This window comes from Urocitellus parryii, chromosome 9 (assembly GCF_045843805.1).
Source record: "Urocitellus parryii isolate mUroPar1 chromosome 9, mUroPar1.hap1, whole genome shotgun sequence".
Taxonomy (NCBI): domain Eukaryota; kingdom Metazoa; phylum Chordata; class Mammalia; order Rodentia; family Sciuridae; genus Urocitellus; species Urocitellus parryii.
The window spans coordinates 17,000,053-17,013,159 of NC_135539.1; the positions used below are offsets into that span (position 1 = coordinate 17,000,053).

General features: G+C 33.3%; 1 protein-coding gene across 5 annotated transcripts in view; it reads left to right on the forward strand.

Annotated features, from left to right (window-relative positions):
• Nucleotides 1-13,107, forward strand: part of Rbbp6 (RB binding protein 6, ubiquitin ligase) — a 31,416-nt gene that overhangs the window by 3,697 nt on the left and 14,612 nt on the right. For all 5 annotated transcript variants that reach the window (XM_026392188.2, XM_026392190.2, XM_026392189.2 and 2 more), the window contains exons 2-7: nucleotides 2,214-2,313; nucleotides 4,673-4,709; nucleotides 9,019-9,063; nucleotides 11,126-11,214; nucleotides 11,335-11,431; nucleotides 11,813-11,952. In XM_026392188.2, coding sequence (XP_026247973.1) covers nucleotides 2,214-2,313; nucleotides 4,673-4,709; nucleotides 9,019-9,063; nucleotides 11,126-11,214; nucleotides 11,335-11,431; nucleotides 11,813-11,952 — 508 coding nt within the window. The remainder of the gene's footprint in view (nucleotides 1-2,213; nucleotides 2,314-4,672; nucleotides 4,710-9,018; nucleotides 9,064-11,125; nucleotides 11,215-11,334; nucleotides 11,432-11,812; nucleotides 11,953-13,107) is intronic.

Sequence of the window (13,107 nt, forward strand, 5' to 3'; positions counted from 1 at the left end):
TTCAGAAACTTCCTGTCAGATAGTTGACTTATTTTGACTTTCAAATTAACTTTTTAAGCTTATTAAAAATCCCTCATCCTTTCCCACTTCCAATTTTCCTGACTCAGATTGATTGGAATTTGGGATTGTAACAAGCTATCCAGCAAAATGTCCAGAGTCTTACATTGGCATGCCTAATTCTGGGAGATTGCGTCACTCTAATTGGATACTTGTAAGGTATCACCAAGTAGTTGAAATATATTGATAAGAACCCTTGCCTGAACAATTTATTTTATAACAGGCAATACTAATAGCATTATGACTAAAAATAATAAAGCTGACATACATTTAAAAACCTAAAAATTCCACACATGTAATAAGCTTGAAATAATTGAAAGAGAGGTAGCCACTTTGTGCTAAGTAATTTAAGTGAAGCACATAAGCTTAATACTATTAAAAGTGAACCCTAATATCTGGTTGTGGGATTAAAAGAGATGGATACATTTTTGCATCTCTAATGAGTTATTTTTTCTTTTTGATACCGAGATGCCTTGGTAAATCTTGTTATTGTAGTTAAGGGTGGGTTCAGTTTGTTACTAGTATAAATTATAGACAGTCCAAGAAGGGAAATAGCACCAATTCGTCCTCTCTTGGTTTTCTCAAAAAGTAGCACCATTTACTAAAACTAGGAACCTAGGAATTCATGCCTCTTTTTCCTTTATCTTCCCATTATTCAGCCCATCAGCAAGCTGTATCATTTCTGTCCTAATAACATTCTTTATTTTATGTATTTATGTGGTGCTGAGGATTGAACCCAGTGCCTCACACTCACTAGGCAAGTGCTCTGCCACTCAGCCTCAGCCCCAGCCCCAGCCCCAGCCCCAGCCCCAGCCCCAGCCCCAGCCCCAGCCGTGTCCCCATAAGATTCTGGCTCTCCATTTCTTTCTGCCACATCCCTACACATTATCCCTGTCTGGCATCATCTTCATTATCTCTACCAGGACTAAGCAGCAGCCTCTTAGTCACCCCGTTTCTCCTCTTCCCCTACAACTTATTCTTTACATAGGTGACATAGTTGTATTTTTTAAAATTAACTTGTTTGATTTATTTACTTATTTTTGTAGTACTGGGGTTTAAACCACTAAGCTAAGTCCCCAGTACTTTCTGTTTTATACTTTGAGTCAGGGTCTCAGATCCTCCTGCCTCAATCTCTCTAGTAGGTAGGATTATAGACATGTGCTACATGCCCAAAATCTTTTCCTTTTATTACATAAATTGTTGTCATTTCATATAAAATCCTCCAGTGACTTCCTTGTACTTAAAAACAAAATATAAATCAGTATATGTCCCACGCCTTTTTACCTGTTGTGTATGTCATTCACTTGTTTTTTTTTTCATCTCTTTAGTTCTCTGTGTCATTTTTTCATATTTTTCCCTCTGCCTAAAATACTTTTCATCTAGCTTTTTTGTGTACCTTGCTGGCTTCTCAGTTATGTTTTGTTGGTTTGTTTTGTTCTGTGGTTGAACCCATTCTGCCACTGAGCTACATCCCCAAGCCCTTTTTATTTTTTACTTTTTATTTTGAGACAAAGTCTAGTTAAGTTGTCCAGGCTGGCCTGGCACTTGATGATCCTCCTGTCTCAGCCTTCTGAGTAGCTGATATTGCAGTCCTCTGCCACCAGGCCAGCTATTTCAGTCTTCAGAGTTGCAAATGTAGGTTCCTTAGAGGGGCTTTCTTTGGATAGAATGTTGATTCTAGCCAAAGTTACATCCACAATCTTTTATTATATAAAAAGAAACTCTGTTCATAATGTCATAATTTAATGCATAAGCTGTTTTCTCTAGTAGTAATAAGCTCCATGAGTGCAGGGTTGTAATATTCAGTTCAGAACGAATCTTCATTCTAAATAAGTTTTGCCATATATGTTGATCATTTCTGGCTAAATACACTAGGGAATGGCATAGTCTTAATGAGATTGGGAGTTCCACGAAGTAGAGGTACCAGAGCTAAGCATTTTCTTTCGTTATTTGGTGATCTTGGAACAGAAGCCCCCTTATGGCTTTGGATATATTATCTAACAATATTAGAAATGATGCAAGGAACATGCAGTTGTTAGTGCCCTTTTGTGACTGTGTTCATTTCCTACATTATATTTGGTTGAAGTTGTCTATTTCTTGAGTATTTACCCAAATCCCCAAATAGAAATTTGACTGTTTTTTTCCTTTATTTACAGAATATACTGATGATAATGCTCTAATTCCTAAGAATTCATCTGTAATTGTTAGAAGAATTCCCATAGGAGGTGTTAAATCTACAAGCAAGACATATGTTATGTAAGTATTTTTGAATTTTTATGGATTTCTCAAAATAGACCTTTTTAAATTTTTGAATCCTATTTATATCTTTTTGTTTGTTCTGATTTCTTCCCCTGGTTAAGCTGACTTAGCCTGTTGTTTATAAGCAAGAACTATTCTTAGGGAAAATTTCTGCTATTTTCTCACCATAAAAAATGTATATGTGACATAGATCTTATATATTTTGACAGCATTGAGAGTATTCAATAATGCTGATTTATGTTCTTTATCAAAAGAGACTTCAGTTAGGAGGCCATATATATAGGAAATATGAGCATAACACTGGAATCGGGCTTAGATTTGACTTTGTTTATTGCTTTATGCCTACCAATTGTATTACTTGGGTGATTTTCCTAAAGTGTTTGTTGCCTCAGATTTCTCTAAAACAGAAAGGGATATGATACATAGTTTGCACTTTATATCCTTGAGTTCTGTGTCTGTAGGTGCAGATTGAAAAGATTAGTTTACTATAAAAGTCACATTACATTATATTCAGATATGCCCTTTCATATAAAGGACTTGAGGGTCCTAGATCCAATCTCATGAATACCTAGGTTCAACTAACTTATAGATCCTAAAAATTAAATAGTGCTAGCCATATGGTAAATGCCCAATATTGAAATAAGAAAGAGATTCTCTCAGGACTAGTCTGAGTTTATATTTACTAGAAGGGTATAATTAAAACTTCAACTTCTCTGCTTTCTTGCAACTTTTAATACTGATAGCAGAACTAAAAATATGTGAAGAAGGCAGCAATTTGGGCTATTTAAAGAGTAGTGGTTTTTACTGAGAATTTACATAGCTTTGTTTTAAATTTGGCAAATTCTGCTTTGGGTCAAAGAAAAATTATGAAATTTGTTGGTCCTAAGAAATACAATGTGTTCTTGGAAATAAGGTAAAATAGTCGTTTCTTGGAGTTTTACCTCATGTGGGCAAGTGTTCTGAAATTTTTCTCACTAGTTAGTTGTAAAGTTACATTCTATATCTTAACATTTGAAGGTCTCTTGTGTAATAACTGCAGAACAGGATCAGCTTTAAAAAGGTGAATACCTTTTTGTTGTGATTACCAAGTAAACTTTGTAGTACATGCTTTTAACTGTAAATGATATTAAGGATTATGAATTAAGATGATGATTTTAAGAATTAATTTCTATAACCTAGTATGAAATTACACTTTTATCATGTGCTTTTTAAAAAATAGCAAACATCCCATTTCTCTGGATTTCTTTTCTTTTCTCTTTCTTTCTTTTTTTTTTTTTTTTTTTTTTTTGATTGAGAAAAGAATAATTTGAAGTAAATGGCAAAACAAGTTGCCTCTTAACACAAATTGCATGCCAATTATCAACACATAGGGTTTTGTTTAGAATAAATTTGCCTGAAAATATCTCTGCGTTTGTTGAGCAAATACTAGAAAATGAGCCCCCCACACCGATTTTTTTAATCTCAGAACTTCCAAATAATACATAAACTTAAAATTAAAGCTGAGCATTTAAAAGTTATACTTAGAAACTCAACCCCTGTTTATTTCCTGTGTGAGCTAAGGAAATTTCTTTTTAGATTTATTTGTATGTTCTTTTAAACATCGAATTGTCCAATTCTACATAACCATTTAACTCATTCTTTTTAACTAAAATACACTCAGACTAAGTTGTATCTTCCTGAGAGTTTGGGTTCTTATTCAGTTATTGGCCATTGTTTTGAAACTTTTGAAAAATGAAAATAACTGTCAACCTGTCTATTTGAAAATTAGTTTTTGGAGGACGGTAGTTTCTTGTGGATCCAAATCAAATGCTAATGGCAATAATCTTGCTTTGAGAAAATATGTGTGGAAATTCATTAGGTGACTCTTAAAAAACTATAGAATGATCTTTCAATCTCTTAAGAATGAACCACAGGGGCTGGGGTTGTGGCCCAGTGGTAGAGCTCTTGCCTTGCGTGCATGGGGCACTGGGTTCTATCCTCAACACCACATAAATAAATAAAATGAAAGTATTGTGTCCTACAACTAAAAAAAACAAAAAAAATTAAAATTTAAAAAAAAAAGAATGCACCACAGAGTTTCTCAACATAATAAAGTCCCCATACTACCTTTCAGAAAACATTTATTATAAATAGCAAGGTACACCTATTCTAGAATTCCCCACTGTGGAAATTTTTTTAACCACAAATTTACCTTTTGAAAGGTGGTTAAGATAAAATTTTTGTATGAAAGGAAAATTGTGTTATTAAAAACATGTGATTGGTGATATGAATTAATATTTATTAGCACTAAAAAATACTAAGGTTAGTTAAGATTTATAAAAACTAATGTTAGTCTTTGTTGTTTTTTGTTTTTTAGAAGTCGAACTGAACCAGTGATGGGAACTACAAAAGCAGTATGTAAAAACACAATCTCACACTTTTTCTACACATTGCTTTACCTTTTTATATTTTTGCAGTGAAGTAAATCATTTTTAGTACTTAATATCCAACTGATCATAGTACATATTGTAAATAAAATGTATTTTGATGACAGCTCAGTTGAATATGGATATATGTGGCATAATTTGCACACTTATTCTGTAGAAATGAGAAATTTGTGCCCATAACACTGTTTCATATTAAATATATAGAATTCTCCCTGTATGACACTGTGTTGTACAGTAATGTATGATCCTTTTTAGATCGTATAGGTTTTACACTAATGAACATGATAACATGTTCTACATCTGTCTGTCTATAGTTAGTATTTTGTATGTATGTACAGGCTGTTGTGTGCTTTTTGTTTCTTGCAATAAAAAAATGTTTGGAGTTGTATATTTTGCCATTTTCACGTTGTATCACTTAGTTTTTGTTAGTTCCCCACCCCACCCCCTGGCTGATTGATGGCTTTCAAAAATGCATTAGCAACATGCAAAGCTTACATTAAAGTTTGATGCTTTCTCTAAGTTGAAGCACGTCATAGAAAAGAGCTTTCCAGAGACCGTTGATGCAGCTTTATTATTTATTCTTGCTTTATTTGGCAATTTTGAGCTCCTATTCTTTCTTTACAGTGCATTATAAAGTAAAAACTACACGCTTCTCCCCATGAGTACATAAAAGTCTCAATGATTTTGATGATTTCATACAGTTGGGTATATTGTTTTCAAATTTTAATACAAGGCCTTGCACTTCTATCCAGCTTATTCAAAAGTCCAATTGAAAATATTGCTCTTTCATGAGATTCTAAAATGCTGCATTAATTGTAGGCTATTGAAAGCTATAGGTTATCAAAGGTAACTCCTCTTGACCAGGGTAACATCTTAATTTTTATAATCCCAGATTAACCTTAAGTGTGACACTTCTTTGACTTTAAACTCTTTAAGTAAAAGGTAGCAGCATTCCTAAATTGTGAAGTGAAACATCTATTTCAGAATACAGGTCTATCTTAATTGAGTTCTGTAAACTTGATGGTTCTCTAAACATTTTACTGCTCAGGCTTGATATTGTACACAATGCAAGATGTCTGAAATCTTCATTTAGAATTCAAGGGTATTGCTTGCTATTTCATTTTATACTTTCAAAGTACTATTGATTTTGTGTGTAAGGCATTTCACTAACCTTGGATCACTGGATCTTAAACATAACGTAGAATATCTGAACTCTGGACTTGTTCTCTAAAGTATATGGCCTTTAGTTCTGATGGAACTAAATATAGTTATTCAAAGATCAAAAGTCTTAGAGTTTTGGGTTGTTTTTTTTTTTTTCCTTCATTTTGGATATATGGGTTTTTTTTTCTTTTTCTTTTTTTTTTTTTAAAGCATAATGCTGTAAAAACTGTCCAAGTTTCTGTTTTGCTGGTGATTGGTTTAAAACTGATTTTTATGTATCCAAATGCTAGCACAAATTAGATTGACTCTCCTGGTGACTGTAGTAGTAAATGTAACACGTTTTGTATAAAGTACATTTTTATATAGTATTTAAACTAATTCAGATGAAGTTTTATTTCTTGAAAACAATTATTTCCTTTTTGTTTATTAGCATGTGTATAAGCACAAAATCACATGTTCATAAATAAAGTTAACATTCTTTTAGCCTTGTGTGTTCCCTGGCATGTCTGTATTACATTTATAAGAAGCAGTTTATTTTAAGTTTATTTAGGCTTCTCTCTTCTTTTTATTTATTTTTTTTAATACTTTAAAAGTGGTTTTAGTTTTTAGCTAGGATTATCTGAAATGGACAACTTGTTATCCCCATTCTTTATCTGCTTGGGGTGCATTTGCTGACATTTAGGATGCGAAAGTATATTCAAACATAATCTGTGCTCATCTTAGGAGACTTAATTGTGTGGATTATATACATTCACAAAAGTAAATAGAGGTACAGGTCTAAATTTTTTATTCTCATTAGTAAATGTATGCACTCTTTTGGTAATGTAAGGCAAGTCATAATCAAAGGTAGCCATTTCCATACTCCCCAGCCTTGTTTTAGTCAGTCATCCTTCTAGTCCTTCAAAGCTGGGTGTTGTTCTTGCTAACTACATATAAGAATTACATTTAGGATCCTTTAGTTTTCAGACAAGTATAACCACATAAAAAATTTCAGATCCTTGTTCCCAGAAGTAAGACCTCGTGGTTAGATGCAGGGAGGTGGGTTAATTTTCATGATGACTACAATGCCCATCAGTTAGTTTTGTGTGAGGACTTTTTTTTTTTTTTTTTTTAATGTGGTAGTTTTTTTTTTTTTTTTTTTTTAACATTAGTATCTTGGTAGTATGTTACAGAGAAGTCACTGTGTTGACATTTTAGTACATATAAATTTCTAATCATTTTTAAACCATTCTTTGTTAACATTTTTCACTCATTTCTTATCACCTTGCAAAATTGGATGCCTTTCTAAATTTATGGTAAATTTGACTTCTTTGCAGACTGTAGGAATTATTTGATGGAAAAACTTGATTGAGGTGCAGTTGCATGTGTGAAACCACTTTCAACTCATTAAATATATGATAGTGGCAGAAAGCTGGAGAAAAAAAAAAAAGAAAGAAAACCCAGCATAAAAACAAAAAGTTAGATTTTAAGTGTTAAGAGTGGGAAGATATTTTAAAACATTTTTCAGTTTCAATGGTAAGAATATAATGGATTGCTTTCTCAGGAAATCCTCAGCATTCCTATTATAGATAGTAATGAACTATTTTTAAAGGCTATTAATTTGTTTCATTGGATAGAAACATTGTGTAGTTGATTGGGTTGATAGCGATTTTTTTCAGTCCTTGGTAGTTAAATTCAAATAATTCCTGGTTGATGTAAAATGTAATATTTTTAAAATAGATTGAGTGGGTCTGAATTCTGGATGAAATAGGAAAGTTATTTATTTCATTTCATGGTTCTGCTTATCCTTGAGATTAGTTCTTAAAGATTATGCTACTTCAAAGCTGAGCAAGGAAGAGAGAACCTACTCGTGGATTATGTGGTTGATAAGCATTAGGAATGTGGGATTTGTGCATTATGAGAACTCTTTACAGTCCCTCAGTGTGGAGCAAAAAAATGTTTTGTCTGAACAAACACCACAGTAATAATACCCATCAAACTAATTTAAAATCCTAAGATAGTTGTAAGATGTATCTTAAAATTAGACAACATTATTTTTTATTTACATTTATTTGGTCCCTTCTGTGGTGGGCTTTGGCGAAGAACTTCATACTGAAACTGGTTACATTTCTTTTTGAGGTCTTGAGTCATGCTGCTTTTATTTTAATAATCTTAGAAAAAATATCCAATGAAGACTTCCTTTGATCCAAACATCTTGTTACATTCTCTCCATTTTAGGCAAGAGTTCCGACCAATAATGCATGAGGTGCTTATAACTTGGAATAAGCAACCCACTTGCTAAATAGGGAGCTATAGGGAAGCCATGTCTTCCAGGTTTTAACTAATTAAAATCATTTCATAGATCAAATGAAAAAAGTCTGAAGGTTACATTTTAAAATAACATTTTTTAAAGCCCTCATATCCTTCATATATATTCATATGCTTCCTGTTTGATTAAATTAACTTTCTTGTCTCCAAATATTAGAATCCATCATCATACTTGACAGCTGTTCACCCTTTCCCCAGGGCACCTTCAATTTTCCTTTTTTCTCCCCCTTAACATCTTTGCCCTGATAAAGCTGTGGTTTCTTTGGCAAGAAGCTATTGTTACTCTTTATGTGGAAGAATAAACAAACTTATTCAGACTGAATAGTGCATGCTCAAAGAGGAGAAAAAAAGTAGCAATTATGTGGGAGCTGTTATTTATTAAAGCAATTATCTGAGCCATTAAAGAGCTGCTTGTTTTTACAATGTTGTATAATGGCATAGAGGAGGATTAGAAAGATTTCTTATTCTCCAGTGTACATTGTCTTGAGCATTATCAAATTTAGAGACCATTGAGAGACACGGGACTCTAATTTAGTATTTAGTCACCACTCTGAACAGATTTCCTAAGTGATATACTTTCAAATTGTAATTGAGTCTCCTTCAACTGTGAGCCTTTGTTCCTGGGTATGAAATGTATAGAGAAAGGTGAAATAGGTTGAACTACACTTTCAAGCTTAAAAGATAACATTCTTTAGAAAACTAAGAAAATGCCCAATATTTAAACATTAAGTGACATTGGGGGCTGACTGATCACTTTCAGATGTTTTCAGTGTGGAACTTGAATGTGTGTTTAATTTTTTGTGAACAGATTGATGACTCTTCTGCATCTATTTCTCTGGCCCAGCTTACAAAGGTATATATATATATATATATTCTTGAAAATATAAGTCTTTTTTCTATCATCGTTATTCTTTTATGTGGAACAATTTTTTTTTATGGGTTGGGGGGAGGATGTATTTTGCGAAAGCATTGTACATTTTGCTATCCTGTAAAGAGTAGTTGCTGTTTTGAGAAGATAGGGGAGTTCTATATGAACCTCAGCGTAATGTTGGAGTATTGTTCATCTTCAAGACAGAAGAAGCACATGAAGCTACACTTAATCATGCCCCTCCCACACATATATTGTTTAATTATACATTGGAAACTAACAAAGTTCTGGAGGAATTCCCTGGATTTGGCTGTAAATTATGTGGACTTTCTCTAAGCAGCCAAAACAGAAGATTTCCTTTACATGGACGATTGCGTGGCTATTTCTTGAATATTTGAATCAAACCCGTGAAGGTCAATATTTTAAATGTCATACATGAAGGTCAATATTATAAATGTTACAGTTGTTGGTTTTTTTTTTTAATGCTATAGGCTTGTAGTCTGTCTGCATTAGAAAAAGTTTTAAACAACCTAATTTGTTTGAACGCAGACTACATGAGTTGTGTAAGTGTATAAAGATGTTTGTAGGAATATACCAGTGTGTATGTGTGGCAGAGGGACAAATTGTTACCTCCTGAAATCATTGTATATGCCATGTTTTGCGGTAAGATTGCTTGCATTTTCTGCTTAACAATGTATATCTTTTGTTTGGAAAAGCACTAGTGATGGATTTTTTTTTTTTTAAACAACACATTTAGATTGCAAATTGTGCCTTAAAAAGGAATAGGTAGACTTTTTAGGGCCAAAAGGAATATGTCCGGTTTTCCAGAAATCCTTTTTTCCCTGCTATCAGAAATGTGAAACCAAATTTGGCAACCAAGATTAAAGAAAAGATGGATTTTCCATTAGTGCTTGTCCCTTTGTTATAGCTTATATCTTTTTCCACTAGGATATATCCCCCCCACAAATGTCCAAGTACAAATAATTGCTTTTTAAGCTCCTAGGAAAATTAAACATTAAAATGAATGATTCTAAAACCATCTATTTTTATCATTTTCTAATGCAAAGTGGCTTAGCATAGTTGACATCTTTAGCAGGTAATAGTTTACTGCTTTTATTCTTATGTACTACAAGGACCATATTTGAGTTTGGGTCTATTCCTACCATTGTTTCTTTGTGGGGAGGAGTTGGGGAGGTTTGGGGGATTCTTTCCTTTCTTGCTTTCTTTCTTTTAAATTCTACTTGTAAATTAATGTTTGGGTTCAAACAAATTAGTTGTTAAACATCTGTAATCCAGTTTTCTGTAAATGTTGCTGTTGTTCTAAGCTCTGTTAATGTTAAGCATTCTTTGTATATAAAATTACAATAAAATGTTAAAACTGGTTGCTTGTTTTGTGGATGAATGTAAAGAAATCCATGAGTGGCTGATATGAGTGCTAGATGCTTGAAGATTGAAGTTATTAGAAATCACTCCCTTAGACCCTGCTTATATCTAGACTATTATATATAATTCCTTAAAGATGAATTTCATAAAATTTATCTGGAGAGTTGAATTTAAAATTATAGTAAATGCTTAATGCACATCCTTCATACTTAATTTGAAACTGACACCACTACCTAAAGAGCCTCTGGCTTTTAATTGCTGCATAATATGCTCAGCCATCTACCCCTTCCCTACCTCCATGTTGTGTGAATTAGCCTTAATGTTGTGACACTTGAAATATTTTTAATTTAAGAACATCAAGTGTTTCTCTTCTAATTTAGTCCTTACCTCATAGAGCAGTAGTATGTAAATCTTAATGTAAGGTACAAACAGGGTCTAAGGTTTGAGTGTCTCCAGAAAGACTTTCTTCAGCTCCCAGACACCCATACATCGTAGAATGACTTAAGGAATTCCCATTGCCTCTTCCAGGTTATATGTGTAAATAGCTGTTTTTATGCAAGGTTAGTTTAGATACTGCTCTTTACAGGATGAGTGGTGTTGTCTTTGGCTGTGTGGTCTTAAATGTGTTTCTAATGTGTGTGTCAAATAATTACCTGTTAAACAGACTGCCAATCTGGCTGAAGCCAATGCTTCTGAAGAAGATAAAATAAAAGCAATGATGTCGCAATCTGGCCATGAATACGACCCAATCAAGTAAGTTCATAAATACTTTATACTAATTGGAACTTTGGGGGTGAATTTTTCCCCCCAGTCAAAAACGTTTTCTAAAAGACCTTTTGTACATGTAATCATTTTTTTTTTTTTTCCTTTCAGTTACATGAAGAAACCTCTAGGTCCACCACCTCCATCTTATACCTGTTTCCGTTGTGGTAAACCTGGCCATTATATTAAGAATTGCCCAACCAATGGGGTAAGTCCAAAGTAGAAACTATAATTCATCTTTTTCTTAGAAGTATTGCTTAGTCATCTTGATTTTCTTGGTAAAATTGCTTTCTCTAATAAAATGGCAAATGAACTCAACCTCTGGAGCCAGATTTGCCAGTCTTCAAGTCTAGGTTCTGCCATTTAGTAGGTGAGTGAGCTTAGGCAAGTTCCTTGATCTCTCCAAGCCTATTTTTTCTTCTTCTAAATGGAGATAACAGTACTTACCTCACACGGCAATTGTGAGGATTAAATAAGATCACAAGTATGAAGTATTACAAATAAAAAGAAGTAGTAAGCACTGCATAATTTAGCTAATTGTTAAATAAGGATGTCTGCTTTTTCTCCTTTCTCTTTTCCATCCAAATAGGATAAGAACTTTGAATCTGGTCCTAGGATTAAAAAAAGCACTGGAATTCCCAGAAGTTTTATGATGGAAGTGAAAGATCCTAACATGAAAGGCGCGATGCTTACCAACACTGGAAAATATGCAATACCAACCATAGATGCGTAAGTATACACATTAGGTATGACCTGTGGAGAAAGAGAGCACAGTCAGTCCTAGGGCATAGTGTTTGAATCTTGGGCTTATAAATTAGCTACTTGGATTCCTTGGGTACTTTGTATACCAAGATCATTAGTCTCCACATGTTGCGTATCTGTGTTTTAAGATTGAAACACTGCAGTCTGCTCCATCTAAAGCAAATTTCAAATGATTGGGGGATTTTTGTCATCAGTGAGTGCCACTTCCCTTGTAGTCTTCTAATTTTTTCTTTTTCTTTCATTCCCTGCTTTCTTCCTCATTCACATACATATTCCCACGTTATCTTATATATGCTGTTTGCATTCTGTAATTATTTTGAAAAATAAGCATAAGAAAGTTCTAAAGAATACTGAGGCAAATGTATTAACTGCCAAGCATCAACAAAATATTGACTAATAAGCGTAGATACACCTTGTAGTCTTAAGATTCTAAAGTAGGTTTATTTTATAAACCATTACTTCAAACCAGCAATAGCTTTATAAAGCACCCTCATGCTTATTTTTAATGCATTTTTCGGTTTTGTTTTATGAACCGGTTTTTAATGAAAGGAACAGATGTGAAAATCTAGTGATATGGTTAACTAGATGACTTTCCATTTTATCTCTCTTAATTATTTTAATCACCTTTTTGATTACCTTCAATAGTTGTGAACTCATATAATATACATTCTATTAAGTGTTCCTCTGGACAGTGGATCTAGGTATTATGCCCTGAGCCCCCAGTTTTGGATTTAAGGTTATGTAATAAGATCTTGATTCTGTATTTGTAACAAGTCTTCCTTCCAGAAGATTAGGAAATTAAGAGAAAGATCTTTAGGATATGCCTTGAGAAACATTAGTTCATAGAATATGTGTCCATGTTCTCTCAATGACAAAAGGAAAATTAAAAAAAACTCAGGAGCAACACAGTTTTCTCAAGTTTCATGCCATAAATATTGTTGAAGTGTAGTGTAGTGAGTAGGTGGTGATGATGAGAATGGTTATGCTAGAGAATGATACTGAGAAGACCTAAGTGTTTTTTAACATGCTTCAAGATAAATACAGTGTTATAGTTCACAAATAAGAATTAGTGTTTGCCTGGGGCTGTAGCTCAGTGGCAGAGCGCTTACCTGGCACATGTGA